Source organism: Sus scrofa, chromosome 5 (assembly GCF_000003025.6).
Source record: "Sus scrofa isolate TJ Tabasco breed Duroc chromosome 5, Sscrofa11.1, whole genome shotgun sequence".
Taxonomy (NCBI): domain Eukaryota; kingdom Metazoa; phylum Chordata; class Mammalia; order Artiodactyla; family Suidae; genus Sus; species Sus scrofa.
The window spans coordinates 787,885-808,443 of NC_010447.5; the positions used below are offsets into that span (position 1 = coordinate 787,885).

General features: G+C 66.3%; 1 protein-coding gene across 6 annotated transcripts in view; it reads left to right on the forward strand.

Annotated features, from left to right (window-relative positions):
* BRD1 (bromodomain containing 1) overlaps positions 1 to 20,132 on the forward strand; it is a 33,710-nt gene extending 13,578 nt beyond the window's left edge. For 2 of the 6 annotated variants that reach the window (XM_021091354.1, XM_021091353.1), the window contains exons 3-13: positions 854 to 1,010; positions 4,662 to 4,793; positions 5,004 to 5,132; positions 5,294 to 5,606; positions 6,943 to 7,203; positions 11,197 to 11,694; positions 16,500 to 16,632; positions 16,983 to 17,110; positions 17,829 to 17,938; positions 18,145 to 18,299; positions 19,004 to 20,132. In XM_021091354.1, coding sequence (XP_020947013.1) covers positions 854 to 1,010; positions 4,662 to 4,793; positions 5,004 to 5,132; positions 5,294 to 5,606; positions 6,943 to 7,203; positions 11,197 to 11,694; positions 16,500 to 16,632; positions 16,983 to 17,110; positions 17,829 to 17,938; positions 18,145 to 18,299; positions 19,004 to 19,187 — 2,200 coding nt within the window. In that variant the 3' untranslated portion in view covers positions 19,188 to 20,132. Of the gene's footprint in view, positions 1 to 853; positions 1,011 to 4,661; positions 4,794 to 5,003; positions 5,133 to 5,293; positions 5,607 to 6,942; positions 7,204 to 11,196; positions 11,695 to 13,584; positions 14,372 to 16,499; positions 16,633 to 16,982; positions 17,111 to 17,828; positions 17,939 to 18,144; positions 18,300 to 19,003 lie in introns of those variants that run through there. The other 4 variants (XR_002343840.1, XM_021091355.1, XM_021091356.1 and 1 more) reach the window with 4 other exon arrangements.

A 20,559-nucleotide genomic window follows, 5' to 3' on the forward strand; every position in this document is an offset into this window, starting at 1 on the left:
GCAGGTTCGATCCCGGCCTTGCTCAGTGGGTTAAGAGTCCAGCATTGCCATGAGCTGTGGTGTAGGTCGCAGACGTGGGTTGGATCCCAAGTTGCTGTGGCTCTGGTGTAGGCCGGCGGCTACAGCTCCGATTTGACCCGTAGGCTGGGAAACCTCCACATGCCGCGGGTACGGCCCTAAAAAGACAAAAAAAAAAAAAAAAAAAAAAAAAAGAAAGAAAAAAGAAAGTTCTGAAAATTCCTTAGTTTCTGTCCTGAAGCGCTAATGTCTGGTGCACAGGGAGGAGGCCTCGTGGTCCTGCGGAGGTTTGGTTTGCGACGGCGCCTGTGGTCTCCGCGAGGCAGGAGGGGTGATGACGGGCTGGGAGCTCCCTGGCCGTTTCCCCCCTTGGGAGCCTGTTTACGAAGCCTTCCCATTTCGTGGTCCCTGCGAGGGTGTCGTTGGGCGGGGCCTCAGAGGTGCCCGGGCGGAGTAGCTGAGCCCCGCTGCTGCTCCCTCCCGTCGTCCCGTCCCTCTCTTTTGCCCTTTGAGGGGCCGACCACGTAGGACCCGTGCCCGGGCGCCCCCGGCCCGGTGAGAGTGAAGGTTGTGCAGGGGGCCCGGCTGCACAGACCCCCAGGGCTCTGCCAGTGTCTTTCGCGATGAGATGTCCGTCCAGGCACGGCGGCGGATCAAAGGTGGCCGAGGCCTGTTTCCGCAGGAACGGGAGGCGGGTGGTAGCGGCGAGCAGGCCGTGGCCGGGACGCGCGGAGGGGCTCCCGTGGCTGAAAGGGATGCCGTCGCGTCTGGTGTCCACGACGAGGGCGCGTCGATGTCCTGCTTCGCCGTGACCTCTGAGTGTCCCGTCTTCTAGGTTAAACAGGATCGCGAACCAGGTGGCCATCCCGCGGAAGAAGCAGTTCGTCGAGCGCGCGCACAGCTACTGGCTGCTGAAGCGGCTCTCCCGGAACGGCGCCCCGCTGCTGCGCAGGCTGCAGTCCAGCCTGCCGTCCCGCAGGAGCCCGCCGCAGGTACCCGCCGCCGCCCCGGGCCTCTGCTTCTCGACGGGCGGGCGGGGGGGCGGCGGGGTGGCGGGTCCCGGGAGGCCTCTGCCACGCGCCCCCCGGGGGTGGGTGGGGGCGCTGGGGTCCGAGCGCCGTGCCAGGCAGGGCCCCGAGCACCAGCGGACTTAGTTTCTTGTGAGAACGAGACCCCGCGTCTCCGAGGTTCCCTGGGCTCCTGGACCCGCTGCCGCGGTAGAGCGCTTCTGGAGGAGTGGCTTCAGGGGCAGGGGTGGGGTGCGGTGAGGGCCGGTGCCGGGAGGCGTTGCCCAGCCCCCCGGAAAGGCGGCCCAAGCCCTCGAGTGGCTCGCGTGTGCGCGCTTGTGTTGGGGCCGCAGCCTCGGGGACGACCCGCGTCCGCGGTCGGCCTCGGCTCAGCCTCCCTCTCCGGCCGGATGCCCGGAGGAGTCTGCGGAGAGAGGAGCCGGCCAGAGCTGCGTGGCGTCCTGAGGCAGAGCGGGTGGCCCTGCGAGCTGGGTGGCTGGGCCCAGGGGCCTGCCCCTCCGCGGAGCTCTGTCCGGGTCGGGTCCCCGTCCTGAGGTCGCCGTGGCGTGTGAGTTGGCCGCTGTCCTGCTCCTGGCTGCTCGGCTGTCTCGTCCCTTTCCACGCCTGCCCGGCCCGGACGGTGCTGTCTCTCTAGGGAGCCCCGTGTCTCAGCTTTCCCCGCGCCGCTGTGTTGACAAGTAGGTCAAGTCACCACCACACTTTTAAAAACTACATTTAAAAAAAAAAAAGAATTGGAGTTTTAACGTCTTTTTTTTTTTTAAAAAGGGCCGCTCCCGCGGCAGATGGAGGTTCCCAGGGTAAGGGTCTAACTGGAGGTGCAGCCGCCGGCCTACACCGCGGCCACAGCGATGCGGGATCCGAGCCGTGTCTGTGGCCTACACCACAGCTCATGGCAACACCGGATCCTTAACCCACTGAGCCAGGCTGGGGACCGCACCTGCCGCCTCATGGTTCCTGGTCAGATTCGTTTCTGCTGCACCACGATGGGGACTCTTTTAACGTCTTTCTAATGCTTTTTGAAACTCACGGAAAAACTAACTGTTCAGATTCCGGGCCTGCGTAGGACGGGCTGCACCCCTGCCCGTCGTGTCCCTGGGGACAGAGGTGCCCAGGGCCGGAGTCCTGTGCTGTGCAGACCCACTGCCCAGGGCAACGGTGCCGGGCCACGCTCCTCTGGAGCCTGCGGGTCCCTCCGAGCCTCTCCACTCTGTGCAGGCCCCCTCGTCAGGACCCAGCGTTGTGGCTTCGCGGGACGTGGGTGCAGGGGCGCCGCTGACTGCTTTGCACGCACTGCTCTCGGTGTGCTGCTGACCCTGGGGGGCGGGGGGCGTGGGAGCCCGGTGCTCGCCGGTGGGCTTGGCCTCCTGAGCACGTCCCAGACCTTGTGTCACAACTGGGGCTTTGCTGGTGACGCAGCACGTGCTCCTCCTCCTCCCACTGGAGTGGAGGTCGTGGCTCCCTTCGGGGCCGGGGCAGTGCGTGTGCCCGCGGGCCGGGCCGGGAGGGCTGACTGCAGGGTCGGGGGATGTCCAGGATGCCCCAGGGCTGGGGTCCGGGGCACCGGGGGTGGCTGGCTTGCCCAGGTCCTCTGCCCGTGGCCAGGGCCTGAAGTGAACGGTGACCGGCGGCCTGCTGTCCCTCACGTACGCGGGCTCGCTCGGGAGCCGAGGGCTGGCCTGTGTGGTCTGGCCTGGGACCTGGACCTAGTTTGGGGCAGGGCAGGCACCCCCCTGCTCTTGGGTGAGCGCTTCTGCCAGCGAACCTGTGCTCCCCTCTGGCACAGGGGAGGCGTGCCCTGTGCCTCCAGCACAGCTCGGTCGTCCTGCGGTGTCAGCTCAGAGCCTCTCGCCTGCCGCCCTGCTGCTGGCGTCAACTTCCGGGGCTGGGGTCTTAGGCGCTCAGTCGTGTCCTGGGTGGCTGCCCTGTGCCCTGGCATGGGTTTGATCTGGTGAGGCTGGTCCTGACCCTGACCCTGACCCTGGCCCTGGGGTTCTGGCCGTCTCCCTCGGGCGGTGGGGCCTCTCACCCATCGCACAGGGAGTCCTCTGAGGTCCTCTTCCTGCTAGAGAGCCGCCTGGTCCCAGAGGTAGCTTCACTGCTGTCCTGCTTCATGGAACCTTCCAGGATTGGTTTCATGTAGGAAATGAAGGCCCCCTGAGAACAGAGTCGGAAAGTCAGGCCCTTTCATGCCGAAGAGGCGTGAGTCTTGGGCAGGTGCTCGTGTGCCGGCTGTCGTGGCGGAGAGCGTGGCCCTCGCAGCCCTGCAGCCCAGGGAGGCGGGCTCGTGGGCAGCGCAGCAGGGGGGTCCTGGGGCTTGGGGGAACCGCCTTCCCCATTTGGGTCACCAGGCCGAACCTCCCTTCTGCTCGTGTTTGCAGAGGGTCTGTTGAGACGAACAGACGAGGCGTTTTCAGGTACTCTTGGGGAACTGGGTTTTCTGAGCCCACCTCGTAACACAAACATCGGCCTCGCTTACACAGCCCCCGTTGCTGTTGACTCCTGCTTAGAGGCTGAGAATTTCAGACAACATAAAAACAATCCCAGGGATCTGAATCCGAATCTGGCGGAGCCAGGAGAGAGCAGTGGGGTCTGGCGGAGAGGAAGCCCAGGCCCTGCCCCGGCCCCTCCCTGCGGAATTTCCCACCCGGGTCTCTGCCTTCAGACCCCAGAGCCCGCAGGCTGCCAGCTGTACGGGCAGAGTCCTCCCTGCACCAGGGCTCAGGGCGCTGGCTGGGGTCCCGCCTGGCGGCTCTGCGATTTGAATCCTGTCTGCATGGGGCTGGACGCCCAAGAGGCGCCGGGGGCCAGAGAGAGAAGAGGGTTTGACAGTCGGTGGAGCATGTGCTGGACTCTGATGCTGGGCAGCGTCAGCCGCTGCAGGCGTGTGCGTCCATGGCGGGTCACGGGGAGCTGTGCACCTGAGCGGGGTGGGGGGGGGGGAGCACACGGGACAGGTGTCCAGGGCGCTGTGGCCCGGGGTCCGCACACCAGCCAGGAGCCTGGATGGGGCAGGTGTGCATGTCCTGGGGGACTGGTTTGGGGGGAGGTGAGGGAGGTGCTGGGTCTCCCAGGGGCCGTGGTCGGTCCCCTGCCAGAAAGGAGCCTGGCACAGGGTGGGCTCAGCCTGGGCGGGCGGGTGGGCCCCTGGGGTTGGAGCCGCGGAGCAGAGGGCGAGCATCTGGAACCACAGGTCCTGGGCGGAGCCTGGGGACGGGAGGAAGTTGGGGGCGGCGGCGGCGGTGGGGGGCGCTGGGGAGGGTGGGTCAAGGGAGGTGCGAGGCGGCCCCGCTGGGGCAGAGCGGGTCTCGGGCCTTTGCTGAGGCCCTGAGTGTGTGCTGCTCAGGCCGCGGGTCTCTCGTCCCTGTGCCCTGGTCCTCGGCCCTCCCTTGTCGGCCCCACCGGCCCCTCACCTGCTGCTGGCCGGGCCTGGAGACGGGCACGCATGCCCCCAGAGGGGTGGCCCGGTCCGGGAAGGGGTGTGCGCCGTGCTCTGCTTCCTCCAGGCGGGCGGCCCCTCCAGCCCCTTCCCTGTGGGGACCCGCCCCCACCGCCGCTTGTGCTGGTCCCTCTGCGGGGTGTGCGGGCGTCGCGGCTGATCCCCGATCCTCTCCTCAGAGAGAAAATGATGAGGAGATTCAAGCCGCTAAAGAGAAGCTCAAGTACTGGCAGCGGCTGCGGCACGACCTGGAGCGCGCGCGCCTGCTCATCGAGCTCCTGCGCAAGCGCGAGAAGCTCAAGCGGGAGCAGGTGGGTGGCGAGCGGGGGCTGTCGCTCTGGGTGCAGCTGCCTTGGCCGAGCCTGGCACTGACCTCTGTCTTGAAAGAGGCTGCTGGTGGGGTCGGTGCAGCTCCTGGCGGGCGTGGGCCGGAGAGGGGCGCCCCGGGCCGAGGGCAGGCCGTGGGCAGTGAGCGGCTGCAGGGAGGGTCCCCAGGCACTGAGACGAGGGCCGGCCCCCAGGTGAAGGTGGAGCAGATGGCCCTGGAGCTGCGGCTGACCCCGCTCACCGTGCTGCTGCGCTCCGTGCTGGACCAGCTGCAGGAGAAGGACCCCGCCCGGATATTCGCCCAGCCCGTGAGCCTGAAGGAGGTGGGTGTCCTGCCCCGCCTTCCGCCCCCGTCCCGGGGCCCCAGCGCCCCCTCCCAGTGGTGTGGCGGGAGGCCCTGCGCGCGCCTCTCCGAGCCCTCGCGCTGCCGTGTCGCCGGGGCCCTGTTGGGCCTGTGGACGAGCGGTGTCCTCCCTGCAATCAGGTCCCGGACTACCTGGACCACATCAAACACCCCATGGACTTTGCCACGATGCGGAAGCGGTTGGAGGCGCAGGGGTACCGGACGCTGCGGGAGCTGGAGGAGGACTTCGACCTCATCGTGGACAACTGCATGAAGTACAACGCCAAGGACACGGTCTTCTACCGCGCCGCCGTGCGCCTGCGCGACCAGGGCGGCGTGGTCCTCAGGCAGGCCAGGCGCCAGGCCGACAGCGTGGGCTTCGAGGAGGCCTCGGGGATGCACCTGCCCGAGCGGCCGGCCGCGGCCCCCCGGCGGCCGTTCTCCTGGGAGGACGGTAAGCCCAGCCCGGCCGGGAGGAGGCGCGTGGGCCCCGTGTGCGGCTGGAGGCTTCTTGGGAGCCTGGCGGGAAGAGGGCAGGAGCGGTGGAAGGCCCTCTGATAACCTGCGTTTAACCCGGTGGGTCCCGCGGTTCCCGCCTTTGAAGGACTCAGGAGTCACTGAGGCTGGCGTTTGCCGCGTGGTGGGTGTTTGACACTCAGCACCTCTGAGAGGCCTGCGTGGCCTGTGGTTTGCCTGGTACAGCCCACAGTGGAGTGGAGTTGGGGCCGTGGGCCCCGGCGGGCCTCTGACGGTGGTGTCGTGTGGCAGTGGAAGGCCGTGGCTGTTTGGAAGTGACAGCACCCATGCGCAGGGGCCCCGGGCTCCTGCCTGGGCCCTCTGGCTCCGGGTTTGCCCACCTGGCAGAGGCGGCCTCGGGAGAGGCGCCCTGGGCTTCAGACCCGTGCAGCTGTCCACGGAGTCTGCGGTGCTTGGAAGCTGGGCTCCGGCCTAGAGCTCCCTGCGATGGGGCGGGGACCTTGGTGGGGTGGGGGTGGGGGCTTCCGGAAACCTCAGCAGGTGCCACATGCCATGTGCCGTTCAGGTGGGTGAAGGTAGGGGCGAGAATTCAGGCCATTGCTTCCCCAGCATTTGATCGGGGGGCACAGGTCAGCCTCTCGGTGGAGCCTGCCGTGCTCCTTCTCCTGCAGGCAAACCAGACGTTTCTCCCTGGGGCTCAAATGCCACAGTTTTGTTGGTGGGACTTTTTGGAGGTGGCGGTAGCTGCGAGGTTTTGCTGGGAGGCGGTTTGCTCGCTTCCCCGAAGCCCCGCGTTTCTCTTATGGGCGGGCGGTGCTCTTGCAGGTGGGCCTGGGGGGAGCAGGGCTCCTGGTCTGCCTGGCGCTTCTGCCTCCACTGGGTTCCGTAGACCAGTTTCTGGTTTTACCCACTTCTCCCTGATTTAAGGTAATCTGTGCTTTATAGGTACTGGTGTTCGGCTGAAGTTGAAATCGCTAGGGAGTTTTGTAGTAAATTTGCCTGGAAACTTGGATCACGTGTGGGTTTTGCAGCCCAATTTTTAGAAAGCCACGTGACAGCCTGGGCCCTGAGACTCGTGCTCAGACACCAAATGTGACGTGCAGGTGCCCAGCGGGTGCCCTGGTGCCCCGAGCTCCTTCCTCATGCCTGAGCTCGGCACGGGCAGCTGGCCCGGGCAGGAGGCTTGGTTGGCCACGTGTGGGGAGGGCGCCCTCCCGGCTTCCTGCACCGGGACGCCTTCCCGCGGTGCCAGCGGGGTGGTCTGAGGCGGTGGCCCGGCTTCGAGGACTGACGGCTGTGTCCTCTGACCCCAGTGGACAGGTTGCTGAACCCGGCCAACAGAGCCCACATGGTCCTGGAGGAGCAGCTGCGGGAGCTGCTGGACAAGCTGGACCTCACGTGCTCCATGAAGTCCAGCGGGTCGCGGAGCAAGCGGGCCAAGCTGCTCAAGAAAGAGATTGCCCTGCTGCGCACCAAGCTGAGCCAGCAGCACAGCCCGCCCCCGCCCGCGGAGTCAGGTACTGGCGGCCTGGAAGAGGACGGTGCTCGGCCGGGGCCGCAGGCCGGCGAGGAAGGTAAGCCCGCGCCGGGGGCTGGGCCGGGAGCCAGCTCCGCCCGCTGCTGGGAGGCCCTTGGGGCAGAGGAGGGGCAGGCGGTGCCCCCTGCCTGGGCGTCGGTCCCCTGGCGAGTTCCGGGCCCAGAAGGAGACGTGTCACCCTGTCCCAGGCAGCTGTTGGGAGAGTGGCTTAGCTCCGGCCGCCTCGCATAGCAAAGAACCCGCTGGCTGTGTGATGGGGGGCTCTTTCTGTCCTGTCAGGGAAGTGGGGGCGCAGGGCGCTGCATCAGGCCTTGGAGGGCCCCCCAGCCTTGGGACAGGGCTGCTCTAGCACCGCTGGCGGAAGGGCTCCTCTGGGCACTGGGCTCCAGGGCCCGGGCCTTGCCTGCCCCGGGCGGGGGGTGATCAGGCGAGCTCTGCGTCCTGTGGCCCCACCGCGGGCTCCGCCTGGGCCTGGGAAGCGAGCCGTGGGCATGGAAGGCCCCTCCCGCCCTTTCATTGCACAGGACACACGTGGGGTGAGACTCTCAGGCCCAAGCAGTGGTTCTGATCTTGCTCAGTTTTCCTGGCACGTCCAGTGAGAACAGCGGCAACGTTAATCAAAGCCGGTCTTCAGGCGGCTTCTTTACAGGAGCCGTGGCCTGCTGCGGACGTGTCCGCATCACGGCCCTGCCACGTTCCCGGCAGTGGCGGCGTGTGTTTCTTGGGGGGGTGCCCGTGAGTCGGCGCTGAGGAGGGCGGCGGAGGCTGCTCTGTTGAGCGGTGCCCCAGTGTTGCCACCCCTCTGTCACCCGGCTGCATGAGGCAGCGGCGGAGGCAGGACCTGGAGCCTTTAGGCAGTGACCCCGGTGTGCGCGGCTCAGCGTCCTTCCGCAGCCCTTTGCTCCTTCCGCTTGCTCCGTGGGCGGCCCTGGTGGCGGCTGCAGGGCGGACGGTGGGAGCAGGTTTGTCCAGGGCGCACCCCTCCCCAGCCCCCCGCCTGCGGGCTCTGTTCTGAGGGGCCCTTGCTCATGGCACCTTGGACGCCAGCCTGGGCCCTGGGCCCTAGGGGTCCTTGGGATGCAGGGTGGTCCTGGCGGTCGGGGCCTGGAGCGTGGGGCACATGCTCGCCCCCCAGCCGGCCCCTCCTACTGCCCGAGCTGTCCCTGGCGTCGGGCGACTGGTCCCCTGTTGTCAGGGGAGCTGATCTGAACTCCCTCTGGGTGGGCGGCCAAGGTGGCCGCTCCCGCTGTCACCTGGGGTCCTTTGAAGGAGGCGGCACAGTAGCCGTGAGGTCGGAGACGGCCTGCACGTGCTCTGGTCTGAGCGAGTGGGAGTTCCCGCTGTGGCGCGGTGGGTTGAGGATCGGGCCTTGCTGCAGCTTTGGCGCAGGTCACCCCTGTGGCCTGGCTCTGATCCCTGCCGAGAGGCGCGGCCCAAAGAGAAAAGAACGCGGGGGCAGGGCTTTTCCTGGCAGCGGACGCCGAGGTGTGGGTGCGAGAGGCGGCCCCCGCCCCCGTAAAGATCCCATGGCGCCTGCGGTCCGGGGGGGCTGGGGACCACGGTTGGTGACAGACGGTGGTGTGAGACGAGCCGGAAACAGCCGCCTGAGGAGGCAGTGGTTGGCAGAGTCTCAGGCGGGCTTCTCGATGGCTCGGTTTCCCGCGGCACCTGGAACTGCCAGGTGGGGGTCCCGCCTCGGGGGACGCGGGGGTGGGGGGCTCTGCGGGCCCGCGGCCCTGGGCCTGTGCGGTGTGGTGGTGGTGGGGGGGGGGTCCGTGGGGTCCGAGGCCTGGGTCCTCCCGCGGACGCCGGCTCTGCTTTCCGTTGGTCAGTTGGGTGCGGAGCAGGGACTCCGTCCCCAAGGGGCAGCCGCCTCCGGGGTCGGGCCGTTTCCAGGCGGTGCCGCGGTTGAGTGGGGACCACGGCTCCTGACGCGAATCTTGGGGCAGGGAGCCCAGGCGGGGTGCACAGACAGGCCTCCCGCCCAGCTGGAAGCGGGGTGGCGGCCCGTGTAGACGGCGGTGAAGGAGTGGCGGCTCGGGGGAGGCGTCTGAGTGTGACCCTCTCTGCTGTTTCGGGGGCGGGGGGGCTCCAGTGAGTGGAATTTCAGCTGCAGGTTTGATTGGTGAATGTGGAGGTTCTGCGTTGCCTGTCCATGAACAGAACTTTTTCTGGAAGTTGATGGGGAGCTTTTCACCAAGTTCGCATCCGTGGTTGGTGGCAGCCAGGGACCTTTGAAGAGAACTCGTGTTGTGTCACCTGGGCAGGAGGTTGTCCCCAGGCTCCTGGTCGGCACCTGCCGTCGGGGGTGCGGCTGGTCCTGGGCACAGACAGGCTGCTTTGCTCTGGCGGGTGAGGAGGCTGCACGCAGGTCCCACAGCTGGTGGGGGGGTTGCTGTCCCCTCTGCACCCCCAGCAGCTTCTGCTCCTGACCTGCGCCCTTGCTCCCGGTCCCTTGGGGCCTCGGGATGCTTCCAGGAGCGCCCCCCCCACCCACACCGGTGGTCCCTGGAGCAGGGGCTGGACTGGCAGGCGATGGGCAGGAGGCTCAGGAGGCCCCTCTGGTGAAGTGTCAGCCTTCGTGCGTGGCAGAGGCTCACGTGGGGCAGGAGTAGCCCTGTGCGGGCTGAGGGCTGCCCAGGGCCTGGGCTGTGAGGACAGGTGCTGGGGGAGGGAGGGGCCTTGGGCGTGGGGGTCCCACAGAGGGAAGGGGGCTGCTGATGGGGAGCAGGGGCTCCCGTTCTGGGGTCCAGGGAGGAAAAGGAGGCAGGAGGTAAAGGGAGGCCTCTGCTGGAGTGGGGGGTGGGGGTGGGGGAGCCATGCAGAGACCCCCAGGGCACTGTCACCTCCCCGGGGTTCCTGTCACGTCCCTGTGGCCGACCAGTGGGCCAAGGGTGCCTGCGCCTCCTCCTGAAACTGACTCTTCTGACAGCTGGTGGTTCCCTTGTCACATGCTGTAACAAGCTCTGAGTGGCATTTGAAAGCGAAGGGCCCCTTCCGAGCAGAGCCGCCCTGCAGCCCCGGCACCTGGGCACAGCTGGGCACCTGGGGCGGAGCTCCCAGCTCTGAGCCTGCTGGCCCCTCTCCATAAGTTGGCAAGAGCCTTCAAACACTCGCTCAGAGATGCAAGTGAACCTCCGGAGTTGGGTAGCTTTTTTTTTCCCCCCCAAAAGATTTTGGATTCACAGTGTTTAACTCTGTGTACTTCAGACGGTTTGGAGGGGTCACAGGTTCCATTCCGGAGACGTTGTGCCGCGTGGTGCCACGCGCTGCTGTTCTGGTTTGAGGTGCTGGACCCAGAACCAGCCTCTTGGAGAGAAACCCCTGTGGCTCAGCCAGCGGGCCGTGTCCTCCCGCCCACGTCCTCCTGGACGGGGTCTCTGGGCTGACGCCGGGCCCTCAGTCAGGTTTCAAAGCCCTTCTTAAGAGGTTACGATACTCCGTCCAGGGCTGGTGCTTCTGTCCGCGAGTCAGCTTTTTAGCCAGAGCTTAGACCGCACCTTTCCCGGAGGGGCGCCTCGGACCACCGTGGGCTTCGCTCCTTTCCTGCAGAGGGTCTCGGCCGCTCCGCACACCCTGCTTTTTGACCTGGTCAGCGATCAGGTTGACCCGCCCGTTCCCTTTGGTGTGCTCGGCCCCTTGGGGTCCAGGTCGGGACGGTGGGGCTGCCGCTCTGACCCTTAGTCGCACGCGTTGCTCTTCCTCCAGGTAAGTGAGTGGTGGATGCGGAATCTGTCCCGAGGGCGCTGCGCTTCAGGCTGGCGCTCGCGAAGGGCCTCACAGTCGTTCTCGGAGGGTGACCTTGTCCACCCGGGCGCCGGGCGCCAGGCGCCACGGTCTTGGCGTCAGGGAAACGCACCCAGTAGAGCCGGCGCCGCGGGGCCCACGGGGCCCTCGCTGCTAGTTCCGCGCGATGCTTTGTTTCCTTGATTGACTGAGTGTTTTGGTGGACGTCACATTTACAGTACGTTTTATGATAGACTTTATAATTATCAGTTTTCAAAAATCACTTTATTTATAATTTTTTCAGGAGATAAATCTCCCCCTAAACTTGAACCATCAGATGCATTACCTCTTCCTTCAAACTCGGAGACTAATTCAGAACCACCAACCCTCAAACCAGTAGAACTCAACCCCGAGCAGAGTAAACTTTTCAAAAGAGTCACATTTGATAATGAGTCACATAGCGCTTGCCCTCAGAGCGTGCTGGTAATCGGACACCCTCCAGAGCCCACCCTCGCCAGTAGCGGCCATGCGCCCGCAGCAGCGGCCTCCGCGGTGGCGGAGCCATCAAGCGATGTAAACAGACGCACCTCTGTCCTCTTCTGCAAACCGCAAAGTGTAAGCCCCCCAAAGTCTGCCAAGAACGCTGAGACCCAGCCAGCTTCTCCTCAGCTAGGGACCAAAACCCTTTTGTCTGTAGTCCTTCCGAGGTTGGAGACGCTCCTGCAGCCAAGAAAAAGGTCGCGAAGCACCTGCGGCGACTCCGAGGTGGAGGAGGGGTCCCCGGGAAAGCGCCTGGACACAGGTAAACGCACGGGCGCCCGCCGGCCCGCCTTCCCTCGCGGGGTCTCCGGGCGGAGCGTGGGGGGCGGCGCCTGCCGGCTTTGGCGTGGGGCTCGACCGCCCCGCTTTCTCTGGGCCCCCGTGAGAAGACCCGGCTTCTCTCGGCCCGGCGCGCGCTGTCGGTCCGAGGTGGCGCCACCTGGCGCCGGCCTGGCCCGGGGGTCCCGTTGTCCCTTCTCTGGAGCCTCAGGGCCGAGGGGTGCCTGGCCGTGTCGTGCGCCGTGGGGCGCGGGCGGGCCCCCGTGCTCCGGAGTCGCGCGGCCGGGGCTCAGCGCAGCATCGCGCGCTTGAGGAGGGCGGTGGGGCGTCTGCTCGCGGCCCCGCTCACCTGCTGGGACGACACGCGAGCGTGTTTGCCCTTGACCGCTCGGCTCTGTCCCCGAAGCGGGTCCATTAGCTCATCAGGACGTCCGCCTGCCTGCGGGGCGTCCGCGGCTTTGGCGGAACTTCCCAGCCAGGTTTGAAGGAGGCCGCCTTTGCTCTTGCTGCTCCTTCTCGGCCTGTTTCTAACCTTCCCTGGGGAAGGCAGGTGTCTCTGTGCTGCCGCCGCCGCCGCTGTGGCTGTGCTGGGGCCGCCTCTCCCGGAGGCGAGTTTGCACTTTGGTCCCAGGGGTGGGCCAGAGCCTGGCTTGTGTCCCGTCCAGGCAGGGGAGCGTCTGTCCTCTTGTGTCCCGTCCAGGCAGGGGAGCGTGTCCTGCCTGAGGCGGAGCCGTGGGGGGTGTGCTGCTGGCCAGGGTGGCGCTCTCCGGGCGTCCTAGAGCCGCTGGGTTGAGGTCGGGGCAGGGGCTGGAGGCCTGCGTGCTCCCTGGCCCGTCCTTGAGTCTGGCGGGGGCTCCGCCAGCCTCCCTCTGCACTGTGCACGCCTCCGCAAGCACGTCGTTCTGTCACCCGGCCAGGTTCTGCACGTCGCTGGTCTTACAGAAACAGTATCCGCCCGTGCTGTTGTGGCTGTTGTGCTGTCGTTCGGCGCCAGGTTGCTGTTGTTGTGGTTCACGTGGTTCGAGCCCCACGGAGCGGCCCGGGGGCTCCGAGGAGTGGGGCGGGGACAGGTGCAGGCGGCCTGCGCAGTGCTTGGCCGCGCCCTGAGTCCCACCAGGCCTAGGCTGAGGCCGGTCAGCCGGTGGGGTGTCCTGGCACCCATGCCACATGCCCACCACGGTGAAGGGCCCCTGGTGAAGCTGGTGTCTGGGGGCTGGGCTGCCAGACCCTGGGCGGGCCTCGCTGACCGCTTGTTCTTCCGGAGTCATTGCCGCGCATGGGCCTCCGGGACCCTCTTGGGCTCCCTCACCAGGGTCTGCTCCCGGTGCCCTCGTCCGAGCCCAGGGCTTCTCGGGTTTTCGGTGAGGGTGCGTCTGCAAGGAGCCCTCTGGCCTGGCCGCCGCGGCACCTGGCCCTTCTTGTTGCAGGACGGCAGTGGATTCAGTGCTGGCGGGTCTGAGGCTCCTCGCCCGGTGGCGCAGGGTCAGCCTGGCGCCTGGGGCCGCCCCCGCCCCCACTTCGCCTCTCCTGGGCCTCTGGTGGCTGCCACCCCTGCAGCCTCAGGATGGGAGGGCATCGTCTGCGCCCTGCCTTGCGGGGACCCGCTGGGGGCCACGCGTGGCTCGAGGTTGCCCCCACCCGCCCTCGCGGGCTCGCAGCGGGGTCAGCGCCTGACCCTGCACCTTGTGGTGGTGTCTCCGGGGCCGCCTTGTGTCCCGCTTCCTTCTGTGACCGCTGGTCTCCTTGGGCCGCTCTGCCCCGAGGCTCCCGTGTGCGTGTGGCAGGTGCGCGCCCGTCCGTGTCACAGGCTCAGGGAGGAGGCTGGTCTGCGGCGCCTGCAGTCGGACTAAATGGCTTTTTCGCTGTTTTCCAGGTTCTCATTTTAACTACTAACATGCGGGGTAGCCCCTCTTTGGATCCTAATTATTTTCTCTTGCTCAACTCGGACTGGAGCTCCGCTGAGCGGTCGCTGTGGAGCGCAGAGGTCCCTGCATCCTTGCATCTCCCGTGGTTCTTGTGGATGACGTTTGCAGCTTCAGCTCAGCCACCTCCCAACACACACACACCAGCACTCGGAGGAGACGCCCCCACCCCACCCGCCCCTCTGTAAGTCAGCCAGACGCCCGCGGGCCCCCGCCGAGCGGCCTGGCGGTGCAGAGGGAAGCCTGGGGCCCCGGTGCCCGGAGAGCCTGCTGCATCACAGTGACTTCCGTGGACACAGAGCCTGGCCCGCCCTCGGCCGGCACAGAACCAGGTCCGAGGTGACCGGGCTTCTGGTTTGGCCCCCCCCGGGCCCGGGAAGGACTTGCAGGCTGCGCTCGGCGCTCTGGACCACGTGGCGTCGGCACCACCTTGCCCTCGCAGTTGGCTGCTCGCGTCTTCGCCTCCAGTTTCTGTTCCCCGCCCCCTCCCCCGCTCCTCTCTCCTCATCCTGGTGCCCCGGGTCCCCGAGCGGCACAGCTCTGTCTCTGGCCAGCCGTGACACCTGCTGCCGCGGGGCGAGCCTTTCCCCCTGCTGCGTCTTCTCGGAGCCGGCCCAGGCGAGAGGCTGCTCGGGATCTTGTTTGCCGGGTTTCTGTCTTTATCGAAAGGTGGAAAAACGCACAAAGAGTGCAGTTCTCTTGCCAGTAGAAAAAATAAAAACTTGCCCACAAAATCAAGGCCCGCCCTGCTCCGCGAGGCCCTCGTGTGGGGAGCCCTGGGGTCCACACCTTGGGGCCGCGGGGGGCGCAGCTGCTCTGCCCGCTTCATCTCTGGCTGGGCCGCCGTCCAGGCCTCCAAGGCCCAGTGAACTCGTAGCCTGGGGAGCTGGGCCCACCAGTCCCGTGGGCGCACATGGGGCTTCTCGCTGCTGCCCCTGCCGCCCTGGGCCTATCTGCCCCTGGGGCAGAGATGGGCCAGAGACCCTGTGGTGACCCCTCTGTCCTGGCAGAGGGAGGGCCTTGGTGACCCTGCGGGCGCTTCTCACTGGGCACTGACCTGGCTCCTGGCGTTTAAAACTGAGCCCTGCGAGCTCGCCGGCCGAGGTGGCCCCAGCAGGCCGGCCCCCGGGGCCTGTGCGTATGCGGCCCTGCTCCGGCCACGGTGGCCGTGTGTCCTTGGGCTCGTCTGCGGCTCAGTGACGTTTCTCCGGTGACACGTGGGAAACTGCGTGTCCGACTTGTCCCTGGGGGGCAGTGTCTCCCGCGCACTTCGGGGACGCGTGTGGCCGCCGGTCCCTGTTGGGCGTCCTTCCTTCTCCGTGTCCCTCGGGGCCTGGCTTCCGGTGGTGGCTGTCACCGCACGTGCTATGTGGGGCACGACTGCCCTCGTCCTCGCTCTGTGTCCCGGAGCTGGGCCGTCTCCTTTCTCCTTTCTCTGTGCCCGAGAGGCCCCTCTTCCCCTCGCCCTGTCCGGCCACCGCCCGCTGCAGGGCGAGGGTGAGGGTGCGCGGATGGCGGGCGCCATTCGTCTCCCCCATCGCCTTCGAGGACCTGCCTGCTCTGCCCGGAGGGTCTGTGATCCGCTCGCTCCGCTGGCAGGAGCCGCACGTGGCCGGGGGCTTGGTCTCAGGGGCGGCTCTCACCACAGGGAGTGTGCACCTGGCCCGGCGTCGGGTGCCTTCCCGGGGGTCTCGCGGCCTTGCTGGTGCGGCCCTGGGCCCTCCTTGCAGACCTGGGTCCGGCTGGGGGCCGGTTCTCTGCCCTCGGGTCCCAGCACGCCTCCCAGGGAGCTGGGGCCCAGGCCCCGGGGCTGGGAGCGGGCCTGCCCCTGGGCTCCTGCTTCCCCGCACCTGCCAGACGGCGACGTTTCAGGACGCAAGGCTCTGCGGCTCCGTTTCGGGGGCTTCGTTTTCAAGGGGGTTTGGTCCAGACTCCAGAAGTGAGCATGAGGTTGGCTGCAGTTACTCCTTAGAAGTATGAGTTCGGTTTAAAATCAGAAACGCTAAGCTCTTCTTAAAGCCGGTGGCGCTAAGTGGGCCCGAATCAGAGCAGGACGTCTGACCGGCTCGTTCGGGAGCCGGGGGTCCTTGGTGCCTGCGCTGCGCCTTCTCCGCGGCCCACCGGGCTCCTCACTCCCTCAAAGAGACGTGGACCCGTAAAGCAAATGAAACCCCGGTCATTTGGCCACGACGACGTCAGGATTGTTTCGAAAGAAACAGATTTTAGGATGTTTGAAGCCTGAGGAATAGGATTCTTTCCTGGAAGAAACGCGCGCCCGCCCTGCACCCGTGGCCCGCCCTGGGGGCCAGGCCGGTCGTGACCCCGGAGGGAGGGGACGCGGGTGTGTCCTGGCAGCGCCGGGCTTTCAGGGCTGGGGACGCGCCTGACTGACACGCTCCTCAGATGCTCAGGTGACGTCGCCGCTTGGCCGCTTCCCGGTGGCACGTCCTCGCCGCGCGCTGTGCTGCTGACAGCCTCGGGGCCTCTGGCCACGGGCGCCCGTGTGCGCAGGTCGGGCATTTTCTGTCCGGGCCTCACGGTGCGCTGAGGCCCGCGGAGGCTCAACTCTGGCCACACTGCTGTCCCGGGAGCCCCGGGCCCCCCGGCTGCCCTGCCCTGCCCGGCCTCGGGGCCGGGGGCCAGGGCCGCCCTCCTCTGGGGAGCCTATGGCGTCGCGCGGTGTGCCCGACGTGCTGCCGAGGGCTCTGTGGCACGTCCGTCCGTCCGTCCGTGGGTCCGTCCGTCCGTCCATCCGTGGGGAGCGTGCCTGGGCCGCGGGTGCGGGTGCGTCGGCCGGTTAGAGAGGACGCGTGCGCGGAGCTGCCCGCTGCGGAGCTGAGCGCAGGGCCCCGTGCCTCTGTTGCAGGTCTCACCAATGGCTTTGGGGGAGCGAGGAGCGAGCAGGAGCTGGGCGCCCCGGGGAGGAAGGCCACGCCCCGCCGCCGCTGCGCCTCCGAGTCCAGCATCTCCTCCAGCAGCAGCCCGCTCTGCGATGCCAGGTGGGCCCGCAGCCCGCGCCCGAGCCGCCACCCCGGCCCCTCGCTGGCCTGGGCCGGCATGTTCTGCCCTTGGCGGGCGGCTTCCCGTGTCCCTGGTGATCTGCCTCGTAGAACTTAATCCGAGGCGGGAAAGCCATAAAAGCCTAGCCCACTTTTTGAAGGTGGAGGGAGTTGTGTGTACCGTTGACTCCCCCCCCAGTCTCGCCTTTATCCAGACGGTGGCAGGAGTGGCCCTGCCCCCCTGCCCTGGGGAGGCCACTGGGCACCTGCTGGGGCTTGTGGCTCATGTCCTTGTGCTTGTGGCTCCCGTGGGGCCCAGCCCTGACTCAGCCTCGCTTTGCCTCCTGCAGTTTCAGCGCGCCCAAGTGTGGCCGCGGCAAGCCAGCCCTGGTCCGCAGGCACACGCTGGAGGACCGCAGCGAGCTGATCTCCTGCATCGAGAACGGCAACTACGCCAAGGCTGCCAGGATTGCGGCCGGTGAGTCTGCGCCCGCGTGCCCCCTCCCCGCTTCCCACAAGGGAGCCACTGTCAGGGCAGTGACGTTTGTGTGGGATCCTTGGCTCCGAGTGGTTCATGACCACTGGACGCCGTGGGGGCTGGATGTTGGGTGAGGCCCTTCTGTCACTCATGGTTGAATGTGGGGTCCTGCGGGCGGTGGTCCCCCAGCTTCCAGGAGGAGGGTGGGGTCCTGCTGGGCTGGCGCTGGCCAGCTTGGGGTCAGGTGGGCACAGCTGCGAGGCCCTGAGCAGAGAGGCCCGTCAGTGTGGTCTGAATGAGGCCCTGGGCTGTGTGCAGAGTGGGCTGGGGCCCAGTCGGGCCTTTGTCCTGGGGCGTGGACTGGGCCACCCTTGAGGTTCTGAGCGAGGTGCAGGCTTTTCTGGGTTGGTGCGTGAGGAGGGCGGGGTGGGGAGGGAGCCAGGCTGTGGTTTTGGATTTGAGGGGTCAGGTGCAGAGATGCAGGGGGGTTCCCACCTTGGAGGTTGGCGGGGGCTGCTCCGGGGGGCGGGTGTAGGGCTGGGAACTTGGAGGCCGGAGGGCCTTGAGCTGGGCAGGGGCCAGGGGACGCAGGGTGACATGGCCTCCTGGCTTCAAGGGGCCCCCAACACCCACGGCGGCCCCCCCACCTCAGTGCCCTCAGGCCGGGCCAGCCTGGGGGCCGCCCTGCTGAGTCGCTTCTCTCCCCGTCTCTCCCTAGAGGTTGGTCAGAACAGCATGTGGATTTCAACCGATGCTGCAGCCTCTGTTCTCGAGCCCCTGAAAGTCGTGTGGGCCAAGTGCAGCGGCTACCCCTCGTACCCGGCCCTGGTGAGTGGGCCCTGGCGCGGCGGGGGAGCAGTGGCTGAGCCCCGCGGCCCTGTGTCCCAGGTCTGGGGCCGTCCCACTGCCCCTGGGACAGGCGTCCTGCGGGTGGCGGTGGGGCTCCTTCACACCAACCCCCTGCGGGGCCGAGGCGGCTCTGGGGGCGCCGGGGTGAGCGCTCGGCCCTGCCTGACCGCCGGGTCCCTCGGCAGATCATTGACCCCAAGATGCCGCGCGTGCCCGGCCACCACAACGGGGTCACCATCCCGGCCCCGCCGCTGGACGTGCTGAGGATAGGCGAGCACATGCAGACCAAGGCCGACGAGAAGCTCTTCCTCGTCCTCTTTTTCGACAACAAGAGAAGCTGGTGAGTCGCCTGCCGACCAGGGCGCCCGTAGGCTCGCAGGCCCCCGCGCTCTGCTGGGAGGCGCCCCCTCGGGCTCCGGCTGAGGGCTCGCGGGAGCCCACCCGCACACTCGCCAGCGCTGGGCCCCGAGGCCTTGCCGCAGCTCCTCTGTCCCCAGCACCGCGGCCCTGTCTGTGCCCGAGGCGGCTTGGTGTCAGCCAGCGGCGGGGCGCGTGTGCCTGGACTGGGTGTGCGAGTCTTGCTGAGGGGTGGCCGTGGCGCCCTGCCCCTCCTTCTCGCACCCTGCCTGGGACCTGCGCCAGGGCCACCACCTGCTGGGTTCCTGTGGCTCCCGGGCCTCCCTGACCAGCAGCCGTGCCCCCCGGCCCACGCCGTACCAGTGACACATACGTGCGCCTCTGGGTGTGTCCCTGTGCGTGTTGTGTGCCGCCCCGGGCCCTCGTGGGTGGCAGGGGAACCGCCGGCCTCCGGGCAGTGGTGCGGAGGAGAGGAGGTGACGCCTGCTGTGTGTGCCTTCCGGAGCCCCCCGCCCCCTGAGGGTCGGGCCGCACTCCCTGCCCCGTGGCCCCAGGCCGGCCGGCCGCCTCCGTGCTCGCGGGGCTTTTCCGAGGAGCCTCTTGGCCGGAAGGGCCTGATGGTGGTGCGGGGGCCCCGCGGATCCGATGCCGCGACGAGGCCTCACTGCCCGTCTTGGCCTTTGACAGGCAGTGGCTCCCGAAGTCCAAGATGGTGCCGCTGGGCATCGACGAGACCATTGACAAGCTGAAGATGATGGAGGGCCGGAGCTCCAGCGTCCGCAAGGCCGTGCGCGTCGCCTTCGACCGCGCCACCACCCACCTGAGCCGCGTGCACGGGGAGCCGGCCAGCGACCTCAGCGACGTCGACTGACCGGCCGCTGCCTGGCACGGGGCGGCTGCGCTGTACATGCTGTATACTGGGCAGAGCTTAACTTATTCTGGTTCGTAGGCGAAGTCGCCCTCTTCCTTCCCAGGGAGGAGGACTTGTTCCCCGTTTCCTAGGCCCCGCCCCGGCCGGGCGCTCTGAGCCCGGCGTGGCCGCGTCGCCGCGTGTGACTCCGCGTCCTCGCAGGTCACCCGCGGGTGCTGCTCGCCTCACTTCCCTTGATCTGGAGCTTTTTTTTTTTTTTTTAAAGACTTCTGAATGTTTAATAAGTTTGTACATCATTCTCTTTACACAGAGTACCACTTATTTAATAAGACGGGATGTAAATTTACGACGACAAATGTGTATTTTAAGAAAGAAAATTACCTTATTTTGAACGGTACTTTGTGGAAAGAGGTGGAGAATAAATTTATGCCACGCGCATCACTTGCAAAAATCACCAAAAACCCTCCGCCGCCCGGGAGGGCCGGGCGGGCACGTCCTCCCGCCAGCCTCCGCCTGCCCGCCCCAGGCTCCCACGGGTGTGCCTCCCAGCGGGTTATTTATTGTAGAAAGTGTATTCATTTGCTTTATAATGAAAAATAAATTTGCAAAAGTATATTGATATGCATTTTTATACAGGCACATAAAAATTCAACTTACTTTGGGAGCAGGATGTGTTGGTTGGTGTATAAATGACTGGCTGTGTGTTTTTGATTTTGTAACTTGTAGTCTTTTGTTTACAACGAGGGGCTTTTTCTGTAACTTGTTTTCGTTTAGGAGACTTTGGTAGCATAGGGACTTTGGATACTTTTTGTATGGTACATGTGATGTATATAGAATTAGGACTTTATTTTTATTTCTAAGAGGTAAAGCATTATGTTAGGGGAAACGGCGGGGTGGGTTTCCAAAATGGCATTTTTATATTAAAAAATAAAGTCAAGATTTGGACGGCGTGGCCCTTTCATTCCCACATCGCCAGAGCGCCCGGCGGGCACGCGGCCGGGCGGGGGCCTGTCCCTCAGCGGAGGCCTGTGACACGCCTTCATCTCACACAGTGTCATGGGGTGTCGTTACTTATTATTTTGCCCAATCATTTTTTTATTTTGAAATAATTCGAATTTTCAGTGGCTTTTTTCTCTTCAGTCTCCATTGTTTGTAACGTCTCCATAGAAACTTGAAAATAAAACGTCTTCCTCTGATAGTTTTGTCCCATGTCTGACGGACACTTTCTCTCCGCTCTGGTTCCTGGCTCTTCTCGGAAGGCCTGTGGTCAGAGTGGGGACAGAGGAACAGGGAGGACAGTGACCCTGGAGCTGCACTGGCCCCTCCTCCGCTTCCACTCCCTGCCCCCCAGCCTGTCACGTCCAAGGGCAGG